Raw genomic sequence first — 22,879 nt, 5'->3', positions numbered from 1 at the left:
TTTTTCTCACTTCTGAGCGCTTAACCACAGAACGTCCATGTTCTCCTAGCATGTATATTAGGTTATTTGTCAGGGAAAAAAGAAAAGGCATAAGAAGGTTCTTCATTCTCCAGGCCTTCAAAACTCTGGTGATACCACATGTAAATTCCATAATCTTTAACTTTTTGACCCAGAGACCAATGGAATGCCTTATTCAGTGAACCTTAGTAACTCCCCAGTAAGGAGAATGTCTCTTGTGTATCTCTGAAGGTCCACAGAAGAAAGACCCTATCTGAACTTTAGAAGCTGCCTAGCTGAGGAAAGCAATTCCTGAGGTATATCAGAATAGGGCTTCCTCCTCACTTTTCAAAATTAGCAGCAGCCCTCCTTACCCTGTGTATCCTCACTACACTTTCCACAGTGCAGCTAAGCTAGCCACACATATGTTCATAGTGCTTCTGTACTTCACTGAGTACAGTATAAGCTTGTCACTAAAACTAGGGATGAAAATGCACTTGTCTTTAATTAGTACAATTTCTGTGACAAAATTAATCTTTTTATCCCCCAACCATGATTGTAGAACTGTTCAAAAATGTTGTAAACATGTGTTTTTTAATAAAGAGTATTTTCCCTCCATTCTGTTCATACCTCAAAGTGGCTGAAACATTTTTGTTCATGCTTGACACGCAAAAATTCACCTTTGGATAGAAAGATAAGCCTGGAAAATCTCTCCCTGAAAGGTGATAGTTTTGGAAGGTTCTCATAGATGAAAACTAGAGGCTATAAGAGAAACATGTTTGCAATTTTATCTATAGAACTCACTATAATAAAATATGCACCCACATATCTGTAGTGATTGGTATTAAAAAGTCAACAGATGCCACAATTTTTTTCATAATCTAAATATATGGGGGAAATGTGGTATCACAGATTCCCCTCTGTGTTAATCGAGGTAAATGTTGATTCTTCAGAGGCAACCACTGTGTGTGTGGGGGTGGGTGGTTTAAAATACATTGTATGCCAGTAACTATATGTATGATATACAGTCTTTATATATGCAGTACAGTTACACAATTTGTGTCAAAGTGATTTTATAACAGGATACTATACACACAGATCTGGCAATCCAGTAGATACTAGCAACCAGTTACTGCCCCTTGGTTAGGCTGCATGGTAGATTCATGTATATAAAATAGTGTATTAAAGTAAACTTACAAAAGCAAAGAGCAATCATTGCAAATGTAATTTTTTCTTCCACTTTGGGATTCTAATTTTAAAAGTATTAAAGAAGACAGCTGCTCATGCTGTGATATGCGCTAAACAGCCTGAAGGATGGAAAAAAATATATTTGTAGCTCATAATAACTATTGACCTTTCTGATATACAATGTTCTCTGTGTTAGCTATTCTGTTCTATCAACAGTGAAGATTGAACATGGCTTTTTAATAGAAAACATGGGGTTTCAAGCTGCCTTCACAAAGGTGTTTATGTATTGTTATTTTGTACTGTAGTACAAAGACTAAGTCCTGATGCCCTTTGTCTGACATCATGTTTGTCGTAAAAAAGCCCCACCGTTACTGACTGTTTTATATGAGGAATTGGCTCATAACCATTTTATAGTTGTGATAAAAGCATTGCTCCACTCGATCCAGAATGCAGGTATTGGAAATAAAATCCAAAAAGTATCCCAAGAGCACAAAATGTTTTTTCTCAAGAAATAGATCCCTCAAGTGGCTACATTTACAGGGGGTTTCCAGTAAGATTTAAAATGTTCACTTTCTGTATTCATACTGTTTGTTCTTTGGCGTGTACCGTCTACTGCATAATAGCTTGTGTTGGATGTCATGTACTCTCAAAGACTATCTTTATGATACCCTATTTTTTCCCTTGAACTTTCCTACTGCTTAGTAGATGTGTGCAGAAACACCCACTGGTAGCAGCTTGACTTTGACACTGTGTCTATTTCCCCAGAGTAGTATCATCCAAACACTGACTGTGAGCAGCATGAGATAGCTTGAATGCTCTTCTCTCTCTCAGGGGAGAACCTCACCAAGAAGCAACCCCTGCTTGGCATATGAAAATCTGGAAAGCAATCTCTTTTATTGTGATTTTTAAACTCAAACAAGCTGGCAGTGTTAGGCGACATCATAAGGGTTTTTTATGCCATGTGCTAGGAAGGAACTTTAGTGGGCCATTATTGGCAGCTCTGAACCACAGTTATTTTCACAGCTATGCTCTGGAGTGTCAGTTTATGAATCACAAGTTACTAAGCAAGATTTGAAAACTTGCAAGATAAGGGGAAAAAACAGTTGATCCTATTAGGACAAAAAAAACCCTCAGTATTTCAGTGTATTCTATAGCACCAACTTTTTAATGAAGGTGTTGCACTACATTACAAAGTGTTCAAAATTTACATGCAAACTTCCAAACCCAAGAGAGGGCCATATGCTCATTTAAGCCTTTCAAACCCAGGAAAGATAAATGTAGCTGTATCTCAACATCTTATTTTTCAAAATCTGCATAGGGCCTAAACTTGTACTCCTTATGCAAATACAAGACTCCCGGTGAGTTCAGTGGTCATTTTGCCTTCATAAAGAGTTCCTCAGTTGTTAGACTGCATACATTTCCTCCTTTTCCAGTGTTTGTTCTCCCTACCCATTCATAAAGCAAACACAAATGTTACTTTTTATCCAGTTTAGTCCCCCAGTTCAATGTCATCTTAGTCACTTGAATGTTTTTTTTTTTTACTTTATTTGAATGTATGTTATTTAACAGAAGAAATACACTAACAGGTCAGGCTACTGTAAGTTAGGGCTGGGTTTTCTTTGCGACCTTTATTGAATCTTGAAAATTTACAAGCATTGCTGACCTGACCAGAGATGAGGCTGCTAGGTCAGATTAGATTATGTATTCCTTTACTTAAAATAAATGAATTTTCAGAAGGGAATTTGAGGTTCATGCCCAGTATAGTTTGTATACCATTCATTCAGAGGGCCATAACAGCTCTTCTTCAACTGTTCTGGTCTATTTGATGAATATGGGTACATTTGCAAATGTTTAGATAATGGATTGAAGCCCAGCAGATTGTAACATTTTCAAAGGGCTTTAAGAGTTAAAATTTCCTTCCTGACTAGTTCCTTTAATGGCAAACCTTTATTATGTTGTTTTCAAACAGCCAAAAAAGATATATGTATTTCACAAACCAATGACCTGCCAAATTTGGTTTGTAAAATATATCTTTTAATGTTGCAGGAATAAAGCAAATCTTATTTATAACTTCATCCTGCCAACTAACTAGCCTGATATTTCACTAAACATGTAAAACATTTTGTGGGATGAGAATTTACATGGGAAGAAGTAACACAAGGTGGGAATTTGTATCCTAATATTATACATTTCTAGACTGTAAGAATAATATTAGTAATAATGTAAGTTGTGACAGGCATTAACTTTAGCTGTGCTTTTTTGTTCTATTGTGATAACAAGAATATGAATACCAGCTACAGTTCAGGTCATTTTGTTTCTCCAGGAATAGTGAAGCATTAAACTATATCTTCATACAATGACTTAGAAAGTCTATTAATGGTGTTTGCACTTTGGTTTTTCTTCTGTGCCTTCTTTGCCGCTACATGCACATACTATTGAGTTAGAAAATAAATGGAGGAAAGCCTAATTGTACGTAACATTATGGGGCAAATTTTCAAGACATGGCCTCTGTGTGTGTGCAATCTTTTGTACACAAGTGACCAAATTTGCACATACTAGTCCTATCTGGTCATGCAAACTGAGCAAACAATAACCTATAAATGTAGTTTACACATTGAAATTTTATTTGTCCCCACACATTCACCTGTAAAAACAAAATTACATTTGCAAGTAATTGCAGGAGTGATTTTTCCTGTCCATAAATAAAGCCTGGATTAAACTTTTGAAAATTTGGCCTTAGTTATAGTAGTGTCCATTACTCTGGTTATTACTGAGCCTGGTGTCAGTATTTTGAGAACTGTGTACATTTTTAAAGGTTGGCACCTGATCCATAAATGGACTCTGGGTTGAAACTTGGCATATACAATCTAATCTATAAGCATCATCCACCCACAGAAGTTTGAGTGGTAAAGATGGTCATCAAGGGCCTGATCTAGCTCTCAGTATAGTTTTTCTGTTGACTTCTAGATCAGGTCCTGATCACTTAGAATCCATCCCTGACATTGTGAAGTTGTTAAATGTCTCTAGTATTGGAGATTTCACCAGTTCTGTGGAGGAGTATTTCAATGTGTAATACATGAGGAAATTTTCCCTGAGATTTAGCCCATGTTTGCTTTCTCTTAATTTCATTTAATTGCTCATGGCTGTACAATCTGTTGTATGACCCTAAACCTCACCCTCCTTGGAGCTTACACCCTCCAGATTCTTGTACATGGTTGTCACGTCCACTGATATCGTTGTTTAGCCTAGCTACTGCACATGTATTTTGGTCTTTTAATCTTAATTTGGAGTCTCCAGCCTCCTTTTTAAAAGAGTTAGAACCCTTTCCATGGTAGAGAAGCTTCACTATGCACATTGATGGCTTGATAACTAATACTTGGGCTACCACCAATTTCTAAATGTGCATGCTCTGTAGCAGGATATAGTGTGGTCCAGAGTGCAGAGCCTCAGCAGAAAGCCATATGATTACACATTCAAATATTTCTGTTTGTGAGTGATTTAAGAAGGTGCATGGGGAAGGACCAAAGGACCTATCCAAGATACAGGAAGGGGATGCAAGATTAAGGGCTATTATCTTATACTGTATGTGTGATGCTCTAAGCATAGCACACAATAACAGTGGCATCCCTTGGTGGAATTATACCTATGTATCACATGATTGTTTGCTTGTCTCTTACTCTTATTAGAGATAACACAGACATCCAGTACACTCCTCTGTCTGGACAAGTGATGGGGGGAGGGTGTCCTCTAAAGTTTTTTGGGGATGCAGAGCAAGTTTTATCTGATTGGTTGGTTGAGTTGGGAAGTTCATGGAGTTAGGGCCTGAACCCTGTGTGATGCCTGCTAATGTCAGTGCTCCTTGACTTCAGTGACAATTTCAGGGGCTCAGCACTCCTCAGAATCAGCATCCTAGCTCTCATTGTTAAAATATGATATAGTGGATGCAACTCAGATGAGATTGCAATGGTGTTGATGCCATATTTTGCTCAAGAGCTCCGTATTTCCTGGCCATACAATGAATGGGGAACAGAATTTGAGGTCCTTTCCCTAGTACAGGCATTTTCTTATCTGACTCTCATGTTCAGTGGGTGGAATATTCCATTAGATTTCATTCATGGTACTTAGGATTTCAAAATCCTAAAGAAGTGTATAATATCCCTTTCAAAATAATACAGTGTTTGGCTTTCCTTTCCCGTTTTTTAAAGTCTTGGTGTCAACATTGTTTAAGGATGTTAAGATTGTTACATAACATAATGCAACATAACGGATACGATCTGATATGTCATGCCACAACTCAGCTTGCTGGCTTGGAAAATTTGAAGGGATTAAAAAAAAAACACATTAGACGAACCAGACTTTGAAGATAAAAAGAAACAAAAAATAGGCCACACTGTCATCCAAAATTTTGATATTTTTTTCACCCGTGTTTTCTCAGTTAATTAGTAAGAGAATTGCTGTCTCTGCAGAAAATGTATATTTCTTGTTATCTGCAAGAATGATAATTTAGATTCAGAATGTGTGTGTGTTAATACATAATGGTCTGCTGCAGTTTAAAGACTTTATTGTTATGAATTTAGAATGGGCTCATTGCTTCTGAGTGGTGAAGTCAATAGTGAAGTATGCAGTGTCTTTCTAAACAAGTGAAATTAAAACCTTTGTGACATACTAGTGTGCAGTCTGTATATACTCTGTATATATACAGGATGGTGCTGATGGCCACTCAGAGTCAGGAGCCCCTATCCTCTTACAGTGAAACATGTCATCACCAACCTGAGAGAGTTTAAACAGAGGACTTCTCCTATGAACAATCCCTTATTTCTCCCTCCCCCCTCTTCTTTCCCCATAATTTTTTGTATAAACTTGGGGCCTGGGGCTCCCTAATTATTGAAAAGTGAGCTTGCTGGATTTCCAAGGGGAGTATCTACAAATACTGTTGATTTTTTTCTGCTTCTTTGTATATATGAACTGCTCAGCTTTTCCTTTGTACATTTTTGCTTTGTTTTAGTTTCTCAGGTGGGTTTGGGCCAGATCCTGGTCTGTGCCATGGCCAATTTGCACTGCAGAGCAGTGCAAAAATGTTTCTAAAGCTGTCCTTAAGGGGCAGTAGGGCTTCCCTGAGTGCAGGTGAACCCAGGTGACATAAAGCTGATATAGCTAGCTCTGTGCTCTCTCTACCTGGCGCATCTTGGGGCTTTGAGGGAGCATGGCTAGAGTGCAGTGTGTTCTAGTGTTAGGGGTCTTAAAATGGCATAAATTAGAGCAATCCTGAGATTATTGTAATTGCATTAGGGGCTGAACCCTTGCCACCCTTCTCCTCATGTGCATTTAGCAGAACTCTGGTACATCTGAGGGCCTGGGCCATTGTTTTGTTTGGTTAAATGACACCAAGGAAGCATCAGTCACCTGAGAAGTCAAAGAAACAGAATTAACTAGATTTGCATATTCAATGCAGAACTAACGGTGAACACCTCATTGAAGAGCTTCCCCTCTGAGGCTGTGTCCCCCTTTGCACAGGTGAAGGCTTGTTACTTCAGTTTGGGCTCTTTGATGTCTGGGGCGGATGATAACATTACATAGAGTGTTTCTATGAACTACTAAAACAAATGGATAAAAACGTAGATGTCACTGTCTCAGAAATACAAAAATTGCAAACAACCATAACAAGAATGAGAATAGATCAGTTAATTACAAATAAAGAATAGAATCAACATTAAATATAGTTGAACTGATCTTAAAATATTGTCTAGATCAAGATAATGGTGTACTACATCAGAGGTTGGCGCCTCAAAGGATAAATCCAGAGCCTCCAGCATCTGTATATTAGATTTACAAAAAGTAGCAGAAAGTAAAGATCCTCTTGTTTCTTTGCTAGAGCTGTTTGAAGATATAAAATCTGAGCCTTTATTAAGTATCTAATAGGCTTTCCAGTTACACATCTCTAGAGCTACAATGTTGTGGGAGATTTGTAGAACCCAGTTGCTCACTCTTCTGTAATGGATTGTGACAAAACTGTAATGTGTGTTTAAAAGAAGGTGGTTCAATATTAGTGATGTCCAGTTTTAATTTTTTCATATTTTTGCATGGGAAACACAACCAAAGGCTTTAAAAACAAATGTTGATAAGACATATGTTCGAGTGATAGCAATATTTAATCCTGTAATGTTACAAGTTATTTAATGAGACTAAAAATGTCTTTCTGGATTTTGATCAGGCTCAAAATTTGTAGAGGTCTGAAACCTCCTAAAACAAATTTAGCTGAGGGTAGGGTGACCAGACGTCCTGATAAAATCAGGACTGTCCCGATATTTAGGCATTTGTCCTGCGGCCTGACTGATGTTTGGTCAGGACGCAATTTGTCCCGATATTTCACGCTCTGGCGGGATTTTTTTTTCTTTTTTTCCCTCCGTCGGCAACCCCGCCCCCCATGTGCCCCGATATTTTCTTCCTCTCATCTGGTCACCCTAGCTGAGGGTTAGTCCTTTGAAGGTATTGATAAGTGTAATCTTTCTAAAAATTCTCATTTACCTGATGTTCAAATAGAACAAACCTCTGGTACTGAATCTATTAGTCTTGAAAAAAATTTTCTTGGTGTGTGGAAAAGTGACATCATTGGAATTATACAATGTATCTCATTATATATTGACTGAATTTCTTTGTTGGCCAAATAAGGTATAATCTTTGTATTATTTTCCCACACATTCTTGTATTTCTAGTCGTAAGGAGCAGACTATTCTGTATTTGGCCATGATCCAGCAAAACTTTTAAGCAGGTGCCTAATTTTAAGCACAAGTCACTCCATTGAAATAACTTGCATGTTTGAAGTGAGGCATGTATCTATGTTGTTTGTTGTGTTGGTTCTATAGTCTTCAAAATTAATAAATAAATAAATAAATAAGCATTAGGACTCTTTTTCATATCCCTTTGCCTGTAAAATCAGGATGCTTTGATGCCACGAATCCAACTAAAGAGGCCCCATAGAGAGAAATTATAACTAGCACTTTTTAGAAACCTCTAACAATGACCTAAAACAGCTTTTCTATATATAATATCACTGGAATTTTAAGGGCCTTCTCAGGCTAGAAAGAAATGCTGTTTATCTACTTAGAAAGCTGGGACTCTCCCTTTTCGTGCTACAAAAATCATGGTTTTGGACCTAGTGGGTTATAGCAAAAATATTTTTCTACATTTGATTCCATTTAGTCCTTCATAGTAATATTGCTGGGGGAGGGTGAGCTGGATTCAATTCTGGCTCCTGCTACATCAATAAAATGGTTCATTTGGGACTTGATCTTGCAAGCTGACAACTCTGGTCTGATCCAGCAAAGCTCCTAACCATGTACTTAACTCTGAGCACATCAGAAGTCCCACAGACTTCAGAAGGACTTACTAAGGGTGATGGGCCGGAAAGAAATCAGCTTGACTTGCTGCTGCTCCCAGTTATAAAATGCCACCCACTTGCCTCAATGGGTGGAAAACTTGATGGGACAGATAGTGATTGGGACAGTCTCAGTAGAAAGGATTGGGGGAGCACACACAGGAGTGGCTTCTCTTTCTCCAAAGACTTTATCCACCCAGGGGCCAGGTAGGGGAGGAGGGGAACTCCTTCAAACCTTAGCCCAGGTCCTTGGGAGCTTTTTCTTGCTCCATTTCAGCAGTGCATCTCCCCTCCTTAAAACTGTAGTAATGGAGCTGTGTTTTGCAGATGGTATGGGGCTGATCGATTGCCTGTTTTGGGGACCAGAAATGAATTTTTTTGAGGCAAAATTGGCAGAGGCTGGGGGTGGGGAGGTTGCCTTCCTCGCAGCATAGATAGCATAGAGGCACAGATAGTTTGGATATTAGGAACTACTATTTCACTAGGAGGGTGGTGAAGCACTGGAATGGGTTACCTAGAGAGGTGGTGGAATCTCCATCCTTAGAGGTTTTTAAGGCCCGGCTTGACAAAGCCTTGACTGGGATGATTTAGTTGGTGTTGGTCCTGCTTTGAGCAGGGGATTGGACTAGATGACCTCCTGAGGTCTCTTCCAACCCTAATATTCTATTATTCTATGATAGATTAAATAGGAGTAGGATTTAGTAATTAGTGGTACTGTAGTACCTTGTAGGGATGTTAGTTCCACAGTTTGTGGCAGGTTTCCAGTATGGTTGAAAGGCTAAAAAGATGAGAAATAAAAGACCTGGGCTTTTGCTGATGAACCTTGTACCTATGGTATGAGGGAGACCTTGTGGCCTTCATGGGCTAAGGTACTCCTCTTTTAGTACCCTCTGTGCTCCTCACCAAGGGGACGTGGAGTGGAGGTGTAAAAGGATTCAGAAGAGTGAGCTGAATCCTAGGGGCAGGCTGAGAATAGTGTGCCTGGATTTAGGGGTTATATGGTAGGAGCCCTGTAACCCCCAGTGGGTATGTGAGTTTGGGTGACAGGGTGGGTTGCACCCCTCCCCGGTCAAGTTTAATGAAGTTGTAGCTTGTCACTTAAAATCCATCCCTGTGTCTGTCCTTGGTCGCCAATGTGTCTTGATCAAACAATATTTTTACTGGGAAAGTAAGAAAATTTGATCTGTAGGTTATTGAGAGAGGATGAGCATGGAAACAATATCATTTTAAGAGTTGTGTTTCTGATTAGAACCTCACTTTAAGACACAATAATATGGGGGGGAAATAGAGTAGTTAACTGCTGACGATTAAATCTTCCTTGAAAGTCTTTTAATGCCTGGATAGAGGCAATAAACTGCAAAACTGTGCACAAAAGGAAATAGAAGTATTTTTAAAGGGATGTGTAAGCATCGAGTCCAGCTGAAATTACATATTTGTGTTGCCCAGGTGCATGCCTGAATTTAGTGGTTCTCTGTTGCACATACAAACTGTGACGAGATTTTGAGAATATTCAGGAAAATGCTTATAAGCCTACAATAGGACATGAGCTAGCAAGCATCCCTTTCTTGCTAATGTGTATGTCCCCTCCTATTTGGACTCCCCTTTGCGGTGTGTCAATAGCTCCTTGTTTTTCCTCTTGGTTCAATTTAACAAAGGTTTTTGTATCAAAGAAGAAGTGTAGGTGCAGGTGAAAGCTTATTTTAATGGTGTTGAGACCAAGTTGTTCTTTAACTGAATCCCCTGGAACTCAGCAGAGGTATTAATGTTGTAGCTTGTCATCTACACCTCTGAAGTTCCTGGCCCTTTGAAAGAGTGAGCTCAAAAAACAATCTTTTGCGTGTTAACATGGGGAAAATACCATCTCTCTTCTTTTCTCTCATTTTTTTAGTACATATGACAAAAGGATATGAGTGGTTGGATATTCATTTATGGAGCTTTGCCATCCTTTTCTTATTTACTTGGACTTTAAGACATAAATCATATCTGGGCTTGCTCTCTCTCCTCAGGGACAAATTGTTTGAATATGTATATGTTTGTGCATCAGACATGGATACCGTGCTTCTGTTATTGCTGTTGGAGAGATATGACTTACATTGTTCTATATTGTTTGGTTCTGTTTCATGAAGTCAGTGAGGCTCCATGCAGGTGCAGATGTCCATCCACAGAAAGCTCATTGCAGGATCTGGGCCTTAGTTCATGTGTTTCCCCCATTTGGGTTTGGCTGGGGATTTGCTTGACCTTTTAATCTGGGTAACACATTAGTACAGATATCACAGGTTGCGTTTTTATGCTCTTGGAGACAATGTATACATTCCTTCTGCCTTCCATACTCATATTGTTATTGTCTTCAGTAATAGTTGGGAAGTACAAAGAATGCAGGATTGTTCTCTTGAACATCACCAATTGAAGCAAAGTAGGACTTTCCCAGATTCTTGCTTTTTTGCACTTCTAAAATGCCAAAAGATCTCTTTAAACATGAAATGTTTTAGATTTTCATTCTGATGGCACTTAGATTGCTATTCTCCTTTGATATAATTGGAAAAAATATTATTAAATGGCTCAGTGATTAACATTTAAAATCAACTCTTGGGCATTCGCAGTGGCCATATTCCACCGTTTATCTCTCTGCAAATCTCACATTGACGTCAGTAGGTGTGTTCTGTGCATGTAGCAAGGGTAGAATATGTCCCTGTGACTTTTTATCCTACCTTTAAAATACCATATGCATAATGATGATTAACATTATTAAATAACATTGCATGATATAACGTTCACTGAAAGATATATAGGTTTTATAGATATGTTAAAGGTCAAATAATGTCAAGCCTGTGATACAAGCTCAAAAGAACCCAGGAAATATTCAGTGCCAAGGATACTTTACTAAATATAGGTTGTTTCACTTTTCTTCAGAAATGTGAATTAAGGATAAAATGTTCTCATCTTTACATTTCTTGGGTATGATATGTTCATGCCACAGCTTTAATTTTATTCAGATGCAAGGTTTTGTGTGTTTAATTAACATTACTTCTGCGTGTTTAGGTAATTACCATTACAACACATGGGGACATGTCGTACTTATTGCCTGTATTAGGGTATAATGCGCTGGACTGCAACTACTGCACATGTTAAGCTGATTCTCGCATTTCTTCACACAGCAGGAAGCACCCATGCTGTGGTTTCTTAATGTACTCTTAAAGCGCTGTACTGTAGGCAGTAATAATTAATAATGATTCTCATATCACAAGTACTGCTTGTATTCTGGTTGGCCCTTCCTTGCTGTATCAGAGTTCCAGTAACCTTGACCCTGAAATACATTTCCTTTTTTTGAAAGTTTCATTTCTTAGATGTTGCAAACATGATATTGTTGAGCAGAGCTGAATTTTTTGAGGCCAGGTTTGTGGCATGGATTCTGATGGCTTCACGTTTGTTCAGGTCTCTAAGGACCAGCACCAATAAATGTGAAAGAGACAACAGTAGATTGGCATACTTTTCCATTTCCACCAGGATGAAAAAAAAAGCTCTAAATTAAGTCTAACCTTAAATGTATAATCTGTCCTTGGGAAAAAAAAAAAAAGGATATAGCATCTTCAAGCTCTCAGCATCCCTTACGAGAAAAAATTGGTTCTAAGGGTCTCTGATCTTGTGTTTTAGTAAAATAGAACTGCACGGCTGACTGACAGTTCTGATCTAAAGCATTTACGTTTAAGTTTTGATCTCTCTGCTTTTGATTAAAACTAATGAGCTCATTTAATTCAAAATGGGAATCTCTGATAAGAGAAATAAGGTTGATGTGATTGGATTAGAGGGGCAAATTAAACTCTTAGAGCAGAAGTTTGTGCTTATATAGTGTATTAAAAAGCTGTTGGCGTATTATGGCGTGTTAGATGATGAGAAAAATTTCATAGTAATTCATATTTAATCAGAAGAAATGAAAGTACTAAATATAACATGGCTCTGCTTTTCCCTCGAGTGATAAAGAGCTGTACATTTAAAATGACATCGAATTCATGCTCTCTAAAACAAAAAACCTTAAAAGAGATACTAAAGAAAGGGGCATTCTTGTCAGCAGTTTCATCATAACAGAGTTGAAATGCCATAAATACAAGAAAACGTGACCACATTAGAACAAGCACAACACAAGATAATCCTTAGCTCACAAGCAAGCAGGGTTTGTATGTGCTGCATATCAAATGCTTTTATAAATACTTGGAATGGTTTTGACCAGTAATTGATCATATTCTCTAAAAGCACAGCAACAAGGTATTTTTCTTGATTTTAAACTATTTTTTTATTCATTGTTGCTTATAATAACTCCTTGGAACTGAAATATGTTTCATTCCCAGCAGTTGTTTGTTGTAGAGTTGCTCCAGAAGCTTCTGTGAATTATTTGTTAGAAGAAAACATTGCATAGAAACCTTTGGATTGAAAACAAAAGTATTAAAAAGTTGCATGGGGAACATGGTGATATTACATTCCCTAAATCTGCATATATTATTTTATCATACTTGGCACATACCATTTGTTCTTATCTACTATATGTCTTGTGGCTAAGGCATCTGAACACAAAGATGTGGTCTGTAGTTTCAAAGAGGAAACTTCACTTAACGCTAAATGGATCTTGAAGCCGTTCCATCGTCATTAGTCACTAATACCTAATTATTATTGTTATTATTGCCAATCATAATAGTAGTGCTTTTCATCTGATGGTCACGTGGTGCTTTCTGGGTATTAATTAACCCAAACTAATGGGGAAACTGAGGCATCAAGAGCTGAAGTGTGACCAAGGTGTCACAGCAAACAAAGTAGGTAAAACGGGGGATAGAATACTGGATTAGAATTTGCAGATGTAGTTCAGTAGACAGCCTTGCCTCCCCAATAACACTGACCCTGTCACATAACATTAAGAAACTTCACAATTAAAAAAAAAAAAGCTAGCAGCATAATTGCGTAGGAAAGAGTTAATGAGGCAACTCCGTGTTTAAAATTCTTTGAGACATTAAGAAAAAAGAACCTGAAAATGAGAGTTACTGTTTGTACATATATTTTTCAAATTTTTTTTGCTAAATAAACATTTTGTAAATGAGGTAAATTGATTACAACACTCAGCATCCATCAGTCATTTATTTTTAGCGAGTTCAAGGATTGCACCTGAGAAATAGCTTAGAGGGGCTGTATAAAAATCTAAATCATCTGTGTATGTATTTTTTTTCTATTCCCTAGTGGAATCAACAAGCCCCAGTCTACTAACCACTGACAACACCCTAGAGCGCTCTTTTTTCATCCGAATGAAATCTACTCTGACCAAGCGAGGAGTGCACATCAAATCATCAGGATACAAGGTAAGCTTTGCTCTGCAACATGAAATATTGACATCTTCAAATTATCCAACCTTATGTCAAATGTACATATTATGTTCATTTTTGCTCCATGCTTACCTCACTGTATGTATATTAATAGACAAGGGAATTAAGCATTAATTGTTTAAATTTGCTTCACATTCATTATTAAAATACAGGTGGTACATTTTTCCTCTATGAGATTTTGAAAATGCACTAAACCTCCATTATACTAGTCTTCATTATGAACAACACTTTTTTTTTACACTCAAAATACTAGTCTTCAAAGGATGGGAGTGTATTAAGCCAAGAAAGGTAAGTCAAAATAATATCCCTATTAATATTAGAAAATTGCCACACATAAATGTTTTCATAATCTTTTTTTCTAGTTAGTTTGACTTTAGGTCATATCTCAGAGTGATCATCATACCAGCTCTCACCAGATGGAATGCTATAGATATTTAATGCTTTCCACCATTCAAGCTGAAGTAGACAACAAGTTACACTGAATACTCTTCCACCATTTTTCTTATGCTGTCTGCCCATGGGGCAACTGCTGTAAGGGCTGACTTCTTCTCAAGAAACATTACATTGTTGGATTTCTTTAAGAGGTGAAGCTCTCATCCTCCTTAACAACAATTTCATTTTTCTGTAATCGTATATAACCCATAGTGCCTATGGCTAGAAATGGCTTTGCTGCACATCAAAAGTATGAGGGAAAGCACATTTTTAGCATTGTCATCTTCTGAGATGAAATGTCGCATCCATTAAATATTGTGACAAATACCTGAGTGACACTCCAGGACTTAAGGAAGTGGGCCTGAGCCTGTTTACATATTTAAAGAAGATGTGTCGGTGGTCTTTTTAAAACTTTGAACAGTATTTTTTAGTTTAGAGATGGAGTAGAGTAGTTTGGAAATAGAATTCTTCACTTCACCCAACTAAAAAAAAAAATCTCTGTGAATATAACATCACGGTACTCTACTTAACGATTGAGAATCTCCTGGTGAAAATATCTTCCTTGCAAGTAAATGAGTTGGAGTCTTTTTGTTGAATGGTGTCTGGATCTTGGTGATTTCAAGTTGTTGTTAATGGGATTTAGAGTCTTTCACTCCAAGTCACTGATTTCATAAGGCACCAAAAGTTATCATCGGATGGCTGTTTAGTTGTCAACACTTGAATTGATGGTCTCAATACAATTCATACTGGGCAGGTTGCCACATCACAGAAAACATTGACACTGGGACCTTCGTTAGCAGTTCTGGGAGGGAGGCAAAGGAATGATTGGATGTGGAAGTTGAACAACCCTCTCATCCTTAGGCTACGTCTATTCCACTCACCACTTTTGGTAGCATATAGGGTGGCATAGCTACAAGCCTCAGTGAAAAGCAAGCTGTGCTCACACTGCCATGTGTATATGTCAGTGACAGACTGTGGCAGGGGGGAAGCCGCAGGGAAAGCTTCAGCAGCAGAACCTTTCCCCACTTGTCAGAGTCTTTACCTTCAGTGGGGAAGGGCTCCAGCAGTGGGGAGCTAACAGAGCCTTTCCTATCAGCCTGCCTATTGCTGGAGTCCTCACCTGCAGTGAGGAAAACCTCCAGCAACAGGGAGCTGCAGGTTAGTCTTTCCCTCCAGCAAGAAAATGCTCTAGCAGCGGGGAACTGCCACAGCCCTTCCCTGCTGCCTTCAGGCTGCCAGTGTCTTTCCCTGCTGCTGGAGTCTTTTCCTATGGTAGAGAAAGATTCTAGCCACTGGGAGGCTGCAGGACAGTACACGGGTAAAAATAGCAGTGTAGATGGGGAGGCATGGCTTGGGCAAGTAGAGAGCTATGTAGGGTACGTACTTGGGTAAGTACCCACACCCTTCAGGCGTGCCTGTACTCTATTCACCCTAGCCAGGCCTCACTGTCTACACTGTTACTTTAACCCATGCCGGGAGTGAGAGCTACTTGAGCACATACTCAGCACATCGTCAAAAGAAGCATGCAGTGTAGATGTAGCTTAGACATGGTGCCTCTAAGCTAGGACTTGGTTACACTGGCAGGGAACTTGCATCGTAGTTGGCTGTGCTGTAATTGGATTGTGAATAAGTAGAAGAATTCACTTTTCAAGATTTTCAATCTGCCATCTTTCACCAGCAGTGAATGTTACAGAATACGGGAAACTGGTCTCAAGTGCTGAAGTTTCATCCTTATCTCTCTCCATTTTGGCTGTATTCCTATAATCCTATGTTGGTGTAGGCCCAAATAGGGGGCCACATCATCTACTATGGAACAGCAAAACAGGATTGGTCTTTATCTCTGTTAAAGTAGATTTATGCCACACTTTTAACATGTTTTAAAGATGTTTGTATAAGAATGTTCTGGGGGGTTGTCTGTTTTGTTTTACGAAAGAAGAAAAATACACTTTTTTTGGAAGTGTTGAAGTTCAGACAGTTTTTGAACTATAGTTTGAGACACTATAGTTAAGGCTACGTTTAGATAGTTGTCTATAGCATAATGACCCCTAATAAAATGGTATATTGACAGCAGGAAAAGTGAATCATGTACATTTTTAAGTCAACATAAGACCTTTTTTATTTAAATATAATTCTCAATTTTTGTAATTTATATCCAAATATAAAGAACACATCAGCCTTTGTTATTAAACCTGCCAAGAAGAATAAAATTCAGTTGCTCTAGTGAGTGCCAATGACACTTACAGGAAAGCTTCCATCTTCTTCATTGACCATCAGAAATCCAGTGGTAGACCAGAGTCAAGCCCTCCAGAACCTTTTTGGGTCCAGGCATGTTTTATTAAAATAAACAGAAAGGACAAAGAGCCTTGTGCAACGGATAGGCAACTAAAAAATAAGATAGACAAAGGAAGGAGCACTATCCAAATTGCACTGCAGCTGTGGACGTGCCACAAAGAAAAGACACATGACTACCCCCAATATGAAAAAGTAGTGCAGCATAGCAAGGCACACAGCGAAGTTCTGTGCCATGAGACAATGTGGGATCACTCAGTAAGTCCTGCTGCTCTAAAGGCTAACCCAAGAAACGGCTTCTATAGACAGTAAGTGAATCAGATGATCCATGAGGTGTTTGGGCAGTCCGCACAATGGGAGAGCCCCTGCCTCAGAAGAAATTGTGTAAGATTGAGAACGGGTCCGAAAATGAGATTGCTGAATCATTTGTATTGATCTAGTCCATCCCCCTTTAGGACAGATTTAATTAGTCCTAAATTATCACTACAGATGAAAGCCTAGTCTCTTGTCCTTTAAATTATGCTCATATAAACAGCTGTTTTTATCTAGAATAGGGAAATCATTACATGATTCATCTGACCCCGCCTCCCCATTCTCTTTTCAGTGTGTTCCATCTTCCTCCTTTTCCTGAATAGAGCTTCGCCCATGCTTATGCTGGGAGCTTATGGAGAAAGATTATACATGCATTGTTGTATATCTATTTTATTTTCAGGAAGTAAACCAAAAACGTATAAGAGTAAAGCAAGAAGGCATGTAGTCAGCTGACAAAATACAATGAAAACAAATAAAAAGAAACAATGATAATGGTTCAATTCACTGCAAACCTCAGGATTTATTACTGTTACAGCTGTTATCTAAGATACATGATGCCAAGGCTTACTGTGCTTCTCATTGCTAGAAATGTATCACTTTATCTTTTTTCTGCCTTCTTTCATCAATATAAAGAGACCTTACTTTTTTTTGGATTTTCTTTCCATTTTATCTGCTTCCCTCTTTGTTTTCCTCGGGGGGTGGGGGTATGCCTCATCTGTCTCTTAAACACTCAGACCTGAGTTCAGAGTTTATATTGTTCTACTTTTAGACATGATCAAAGCCAGTTTTAATTGACGACGATGTCAAATCAAATGATACGTTTCCTGATCCACTGTGATATGTTGTGATGATCAGGATCTAATACCTCTGCACCCAGGGCCGACGGGGGGGGGAGGGGGGCAGCACAAATTACTGGGGCCCGGTGGTCCGGAAGGGGCCCCGGCTTCCCCCCTCCCCCTCCGTTGGCCCTGTTTAGCCGGTCCGCCCTTGCTGGGGGGCCCGAAAAAATTCCGGGCCCGGCTTCCCCCCCTTGTCGGCCCTGTTTAGCTGGTCCGCTCTTGCTGGGGGGCCCAAAAAAAAATTTTCACCGGGGCCTGAACCCGCTCTCAGTGGCCCTGTCTGCACCTCCCAGGATACTAGGCATCTGACAGGGGGTGGGGCGAAAGTGGGAGTATGTCCCCATCCTTCTGCCCAGCAGCCTGCAGGGCAGGCCAGCCAAAAGGATGTTACAGCCTGTACAGTCACATTGTATACTTGACCACTCTATATCTGTAAATAAAAATAATGTTGAAAAATGTGTACCTGTAAAACTGAAAAAATGTTTGAAAGTCTGTAAAATAATTTACACAAATTAGTCTTTGTGGTCTAAGTTAATTACGTTTTTCTATTGTTTAGTGCTAATTTTCTACACACTAGTTTATAATTAGACATTTTCACATGGCTGTGTTCTCTATTGTGAAGTCTCTATTAAAATCGTAGTAAAGTTGGTAGCCAGTTGCATATTTTTTTAGTACTTGAAATCCAAACTTCCTGTAGAATTTACATTCGCATTCAGAGTTCTCATAATGTCAGATCATTTTCTTGAGACTCCCGATTTTTTTCTAATTTCTAGTTTACCTCAGTTTAATGTTTTAGGCTACGTTTACACTACTGAGTGATTGACACTGCTCCGATCAATGCACTGGGGGTCGATTTAGTGGGTCTAGTGAATACCCGCTAAATCGACGGCACAGTGCTCTCCGATTCCGGTACTCCACCGGGAATGAGAGGAGGAAGGTAAGTCAATGGGAGACGCTCTCCCATCGACCCAGCATGGTGTAGACACCGCAGTAAGTCGACCTAAGTTACGCTACTCCAGCTACATGAATTTAGGGAGTTGGATGCCTGCCTGCCCTTTGTGCCTTTTGAAAATCTCACCTTTAAGGATTTAGATCTTTATCTGCAAGATGTCTATGCTCTAGAACTGGGCTGCAGTAGATGCTAAACAGGTGGGGAAGGCCTGCTTCTTTTTTAAAGGCCCACCAGGGGGTGTTCCACTGTGGACTTTGAGCCATCCTGCTTGGTATTAACAGATGGCTCTACTACTGAAAACATTCCTGGCACCACTTTGATTTTTAAACACTTATGGTGCAGCACAATCATGGAAGGCCAGAATTTACTCCATATAGTCTTACCTATTTTCAGTTGAATTAAAAGATTTAAATGAACCATAAATGATCATGATTGCCAAGTCTCTATTGGTTGGCTAGAACCAGTGCACCCGTTGCTTGATTCCAGACATTTCTTTCTGAATCTTTAGAACTAAGGACCAAAATGTTAATATTCAGTAGCCTGATTTTTAGGGGGAGCTGATCACCTTCAGCTGTTACTGACTTCAGTGGAAGTTGTGGCTGTGCAACACTCATGAAAATCAGACCACTTTTATTGTGGTATCCAAGTATGGATTTAAGTTTAAGCAATCAGGTTTGAACAGTTTGGTCTAAATTCTTTACCTCTCTTTCATTATTTTGGTCCTGAATGCTTTTCATTTTTGGATCTCACAAATGAATTTCTGTCAGGCTTCCTTATCTTTCCTGATAAGATAGGACCTGAGAGCACAGCGTGACCTTTCTATACAAGAAGCAAGCTGTAGAAGTCAAAATTTCATCACAAGGCTCCAGCCACACCACCTTGAGTCACACTAACCCAGGGAAGGAGGAATAAGAAACCAACATCAGGAAACATATTATACAGAGAATTTTCTAAATGTCAGCACATACTTATCCCAGTTTCCTCAGCAATGAGGAGACTCGCAGGTAATTTGTCAGAGAGGAAGAACTGATCTAGAATTTGCCCATGTAAATCGATGACCTTTAGGCAAAAGGAAGCTTGTCTGTTATTAAGGATGCAGCATTCTTAGAAAAGAACACAACACTAACATGCCAATCTGAGCTTTATGATGTGTCTGTAGTAAGTGAAGGCCCAGTATGAGGCCTGAGGTCTGAACTAGAGTAATGGTCAAGACTTCACTAATATAAAGCAAAGTTAAGCTGTGAGACAGAGGCAGGCCCTGCTCACAGAAGCTGGCAAGGAAAGGGCTGATGTTGCATAAATATATATTCACCTAACAAAGTTAAACTATAGACATGGTACCAAGACATACTATACTGGAACATTCCACAGATAACATGGAACAGGCCGACCCATCCCAATGACAGGGGCAAAAGGGTAAAATGATGGACAGAGTTGTTTTGATCGAACCAACATGTACAAGGTGAGAGGCGGCACCTTACTACGTAGAAGGGTTGTACCTTGCTGCGTAGAGGGGTTGCACCTCAATACGTCAGGAGTGATGTGTAACTTGTTTGTACCTGTGTATAAGAATGTATCCCTGGGGTGGTGTCTTTGTCCGGCCGAGGGGGCAGTGGAAAGTCCCGCCACTGACTGAGCCGGGTCCATTGCCAAGAGGCATCTATTAGTAGTATGCCCGGTAGACTAAGTAATCTACGGGGAACTGCAATTGTGTCCGAGGTCGCAATAAACCTACTTGACGTGACTTTGCATCTTACTAGACTCTGTGGTTATTGGGGGTTCTTGTCGGGTTTGCTGTGTCAGCTATCTGCAGAGCTGGGACAGCACACAGAGGGAACACATGCACGCAGCCGAGTGATATCAACATAGGAGAAAGCAGAGCACCACACCGGTAGCATCTGACAACAGTGTCTACCTGTAAATATACCAATATGGTGGAGAAAGAATGATCCTGGGACTAGGATTATCTGGGTTCATTGCCTGGCTCTGCTATAGAATGGTTGTAAGATCTTGGGTAAGTCATAGGGTCATTTTTTCCAAAAGAACTCAGTTCCTATTTAAGCACCTAAATAAAGTGGCCTGATTTTCAAAAAGTACACCGCACCTGCCAGCTCCCATTGTTGTCAAGTTCTTATTCTAAATGCTGAGCACTTTTGAAATGGAAATGCCAACACCTCCCTACCTCAGAGAGATACTGAGAGAATGCATTAATTAATGTGTGAGATGCTCAAATATATGCTGATATGGACCATGTAAGAAGGTAGCTAGCTACTCTTATGTAAAAGGCCTTTTCAGTAGCAGTCAATGGAGACCTGGAAGGACTCAGGCTTTGATCATTGACCCAGACTTCCTCATGATGACTGCAGATGTAATATTCTTGACACCTAAATCACTGTTTCTCCTGAATCTCGTCTTAAATTTTCACACAGCCTTTGAGTTCTGACTGCAGGTGCAATACGTTCCATACTGTGTAAATGGAGGCTGGCTTAGCTCAAAAACTAGATTCTAAAAGAGAAGTAAAATATTAAGTTAAGCAAACTCAGTCTTTCAGAGAGAGATCAGTTATTTCCATCCATAAATCCACTTCTCATAGAATAAACAGCTATAGAGAATATCATCACAAATTTAGCAACAAGGGGTCCTGCTTTTGGTCACACAGCATCTTAAATCTGGAGCTAACTCCATTAAAGTCAGTGAGGTTATATTGGTGTAAAACAAGTGTGAGATCAGCAGTCAGTCCTATACATATTAAAATATTCCAGAAAGAAGAAGAGAACCTAATTATGTTATTCTTTAAGAAGGACCACAGACTACAGCATATGTGCAGCACATTCATTGGTAACTATAGTCATCTGGATTTTTTGAACGTATAGGGGAATATGCATGTGAATTATTTGAACAGTTATGTGAATTTTAAACACATAAGTGAATGTTTTGTAAGTTTGAAAGGGAGGAACTTACAAAGTTCACAGGGCTAGAGCCTATCATTTGCTGTGCTAATAAGCAGAGAGCAGTGGAAAGAGAATGGTGGCATTCTCTTCTCACCACAAAAATAACCAGACAAAATATCTCATGGCACAGAAGTGTGTGCTAGGAGAAACCACTAGCATGCACCATGTTCCCAAAGGGGAAGGGTCTGTTGAAGCAAAGGTGTATTCAGTTCCCAAAGTTGACTAGCGTATCCACTGCTATCATCAGCCAGTGAGTGATTATTGGCAGTGGATCAACATGCTCAGTAGAGCAGCCATATGAGCCCCACAGTTCGTGTGGGTCTGCCTACTAGTCTGGCAGGATTTCTTGTGCAGAAGATGCTCCTGCTAACACCCTTGCTCATTCTTGCTGCTCTGCTTAGCTAGTGCCAGTGGAGGGTTTGGCCCACTTCCCTTTGCCCATGTAAATATTTTATAAAGTGTTCCTCTGTGTGTGTCCCTTTTTAGCCAACCCCACAACATGTCACAGTGGCTCAGTGTTCATAGAATCCTAGGACTGAAAGGGACCTCGAGAGATCTTCTAGTCCAGTCTCCTGCATTCAGCACTACCATGTTGCTATCCAGAGTAGGCTAGGAAAAAACAAGGAGTTGATTAATTGAAAATGATGCATCTGATGCTAAGCTAGTGTGGAAGACCACCACACGTCTGTTCCTTTCTGCAGAAACAGTCCATCTGTCCACAAGTGGTGGTAATATTTTATTCAACTAGCAACTGTAAGCCAGATTCAAACCCTGTTGTATGCAGGTGAAACTGAACTGAATTTCATGGAGTTGTATCTGCTACTAGCAGGACTGAATTCAGCTCAATATGTCTGTGTGAGAACATTCATTTCTCAGTTTTTGCATGTCACCCAGATCTGGTAAAATGAAGTTAGCAATGGCTGATTAGGAAACATAAAGTTCATGATCCATAATCACAGCGTCTTCTCTTAATAGATATAGTAAGTTAAACATCTGATGTTAGGTATGTTTCTCCTCCCATTTGCACCCATTTTACTCCAATGTATTACCATTGGCTTCAGTGGAGCTATTCCTGATTTACATGGTGTAAGTAAGAAGACAATCAGGCTTCTTGCAGATAATATAACAGTGATGTTTCAGTGTTCTTCTGAAAGTCAGGTGAACTGTGGAATAAAAAGACT

The 22,879-nt window shown here is 39.4% G+C and overlaps 1 protein-coding gene across 5 annotated transcripts in view; it reads left to right on the top strand.

Moving 5' to 3' along the window:
* Window positions 1–22,879, top strand: part of NPAS3 (neuronal PAS domain protein 3) — an 827,431-nt gene that overhangs the window by 735,853 nt on the left and 68,699 nt on the right. For all 5 annotated transcript variants that reach the window (XM_034768663.1, XM_034768662.1, XM_034768661.1 and 2 more), the window contains one exon: window positions 13,781–13,899. In XM_034768663.1, the coding sequence (XP_034624554.1) occupies window positions 13,781–13,899 (119 nt within the window). The remainder of the gene's footprint in view (window positions 1–13,780; window positions 13,900–22,879) is intronic.

This window comes from Trachemys scripta, chromosome 4 (genome assembly GCF_013100865.1).
Source record: "Trachemys scripta elegans isolate TJP31775 chromosome 4, CAS_Tse_1.0, whole genome shotgun sequence".
NCBI classification, from domain to species: Eukaryota; Metazoa; Chordata; order Testudines; family Emydidae; genus Trachemys; species Trachemys scripta.
The sequence above is the reverse complement of the archived record's forward strand: the minus strand, read 5'-3'. Positions and strand labels throughout refer to the sequence as shown.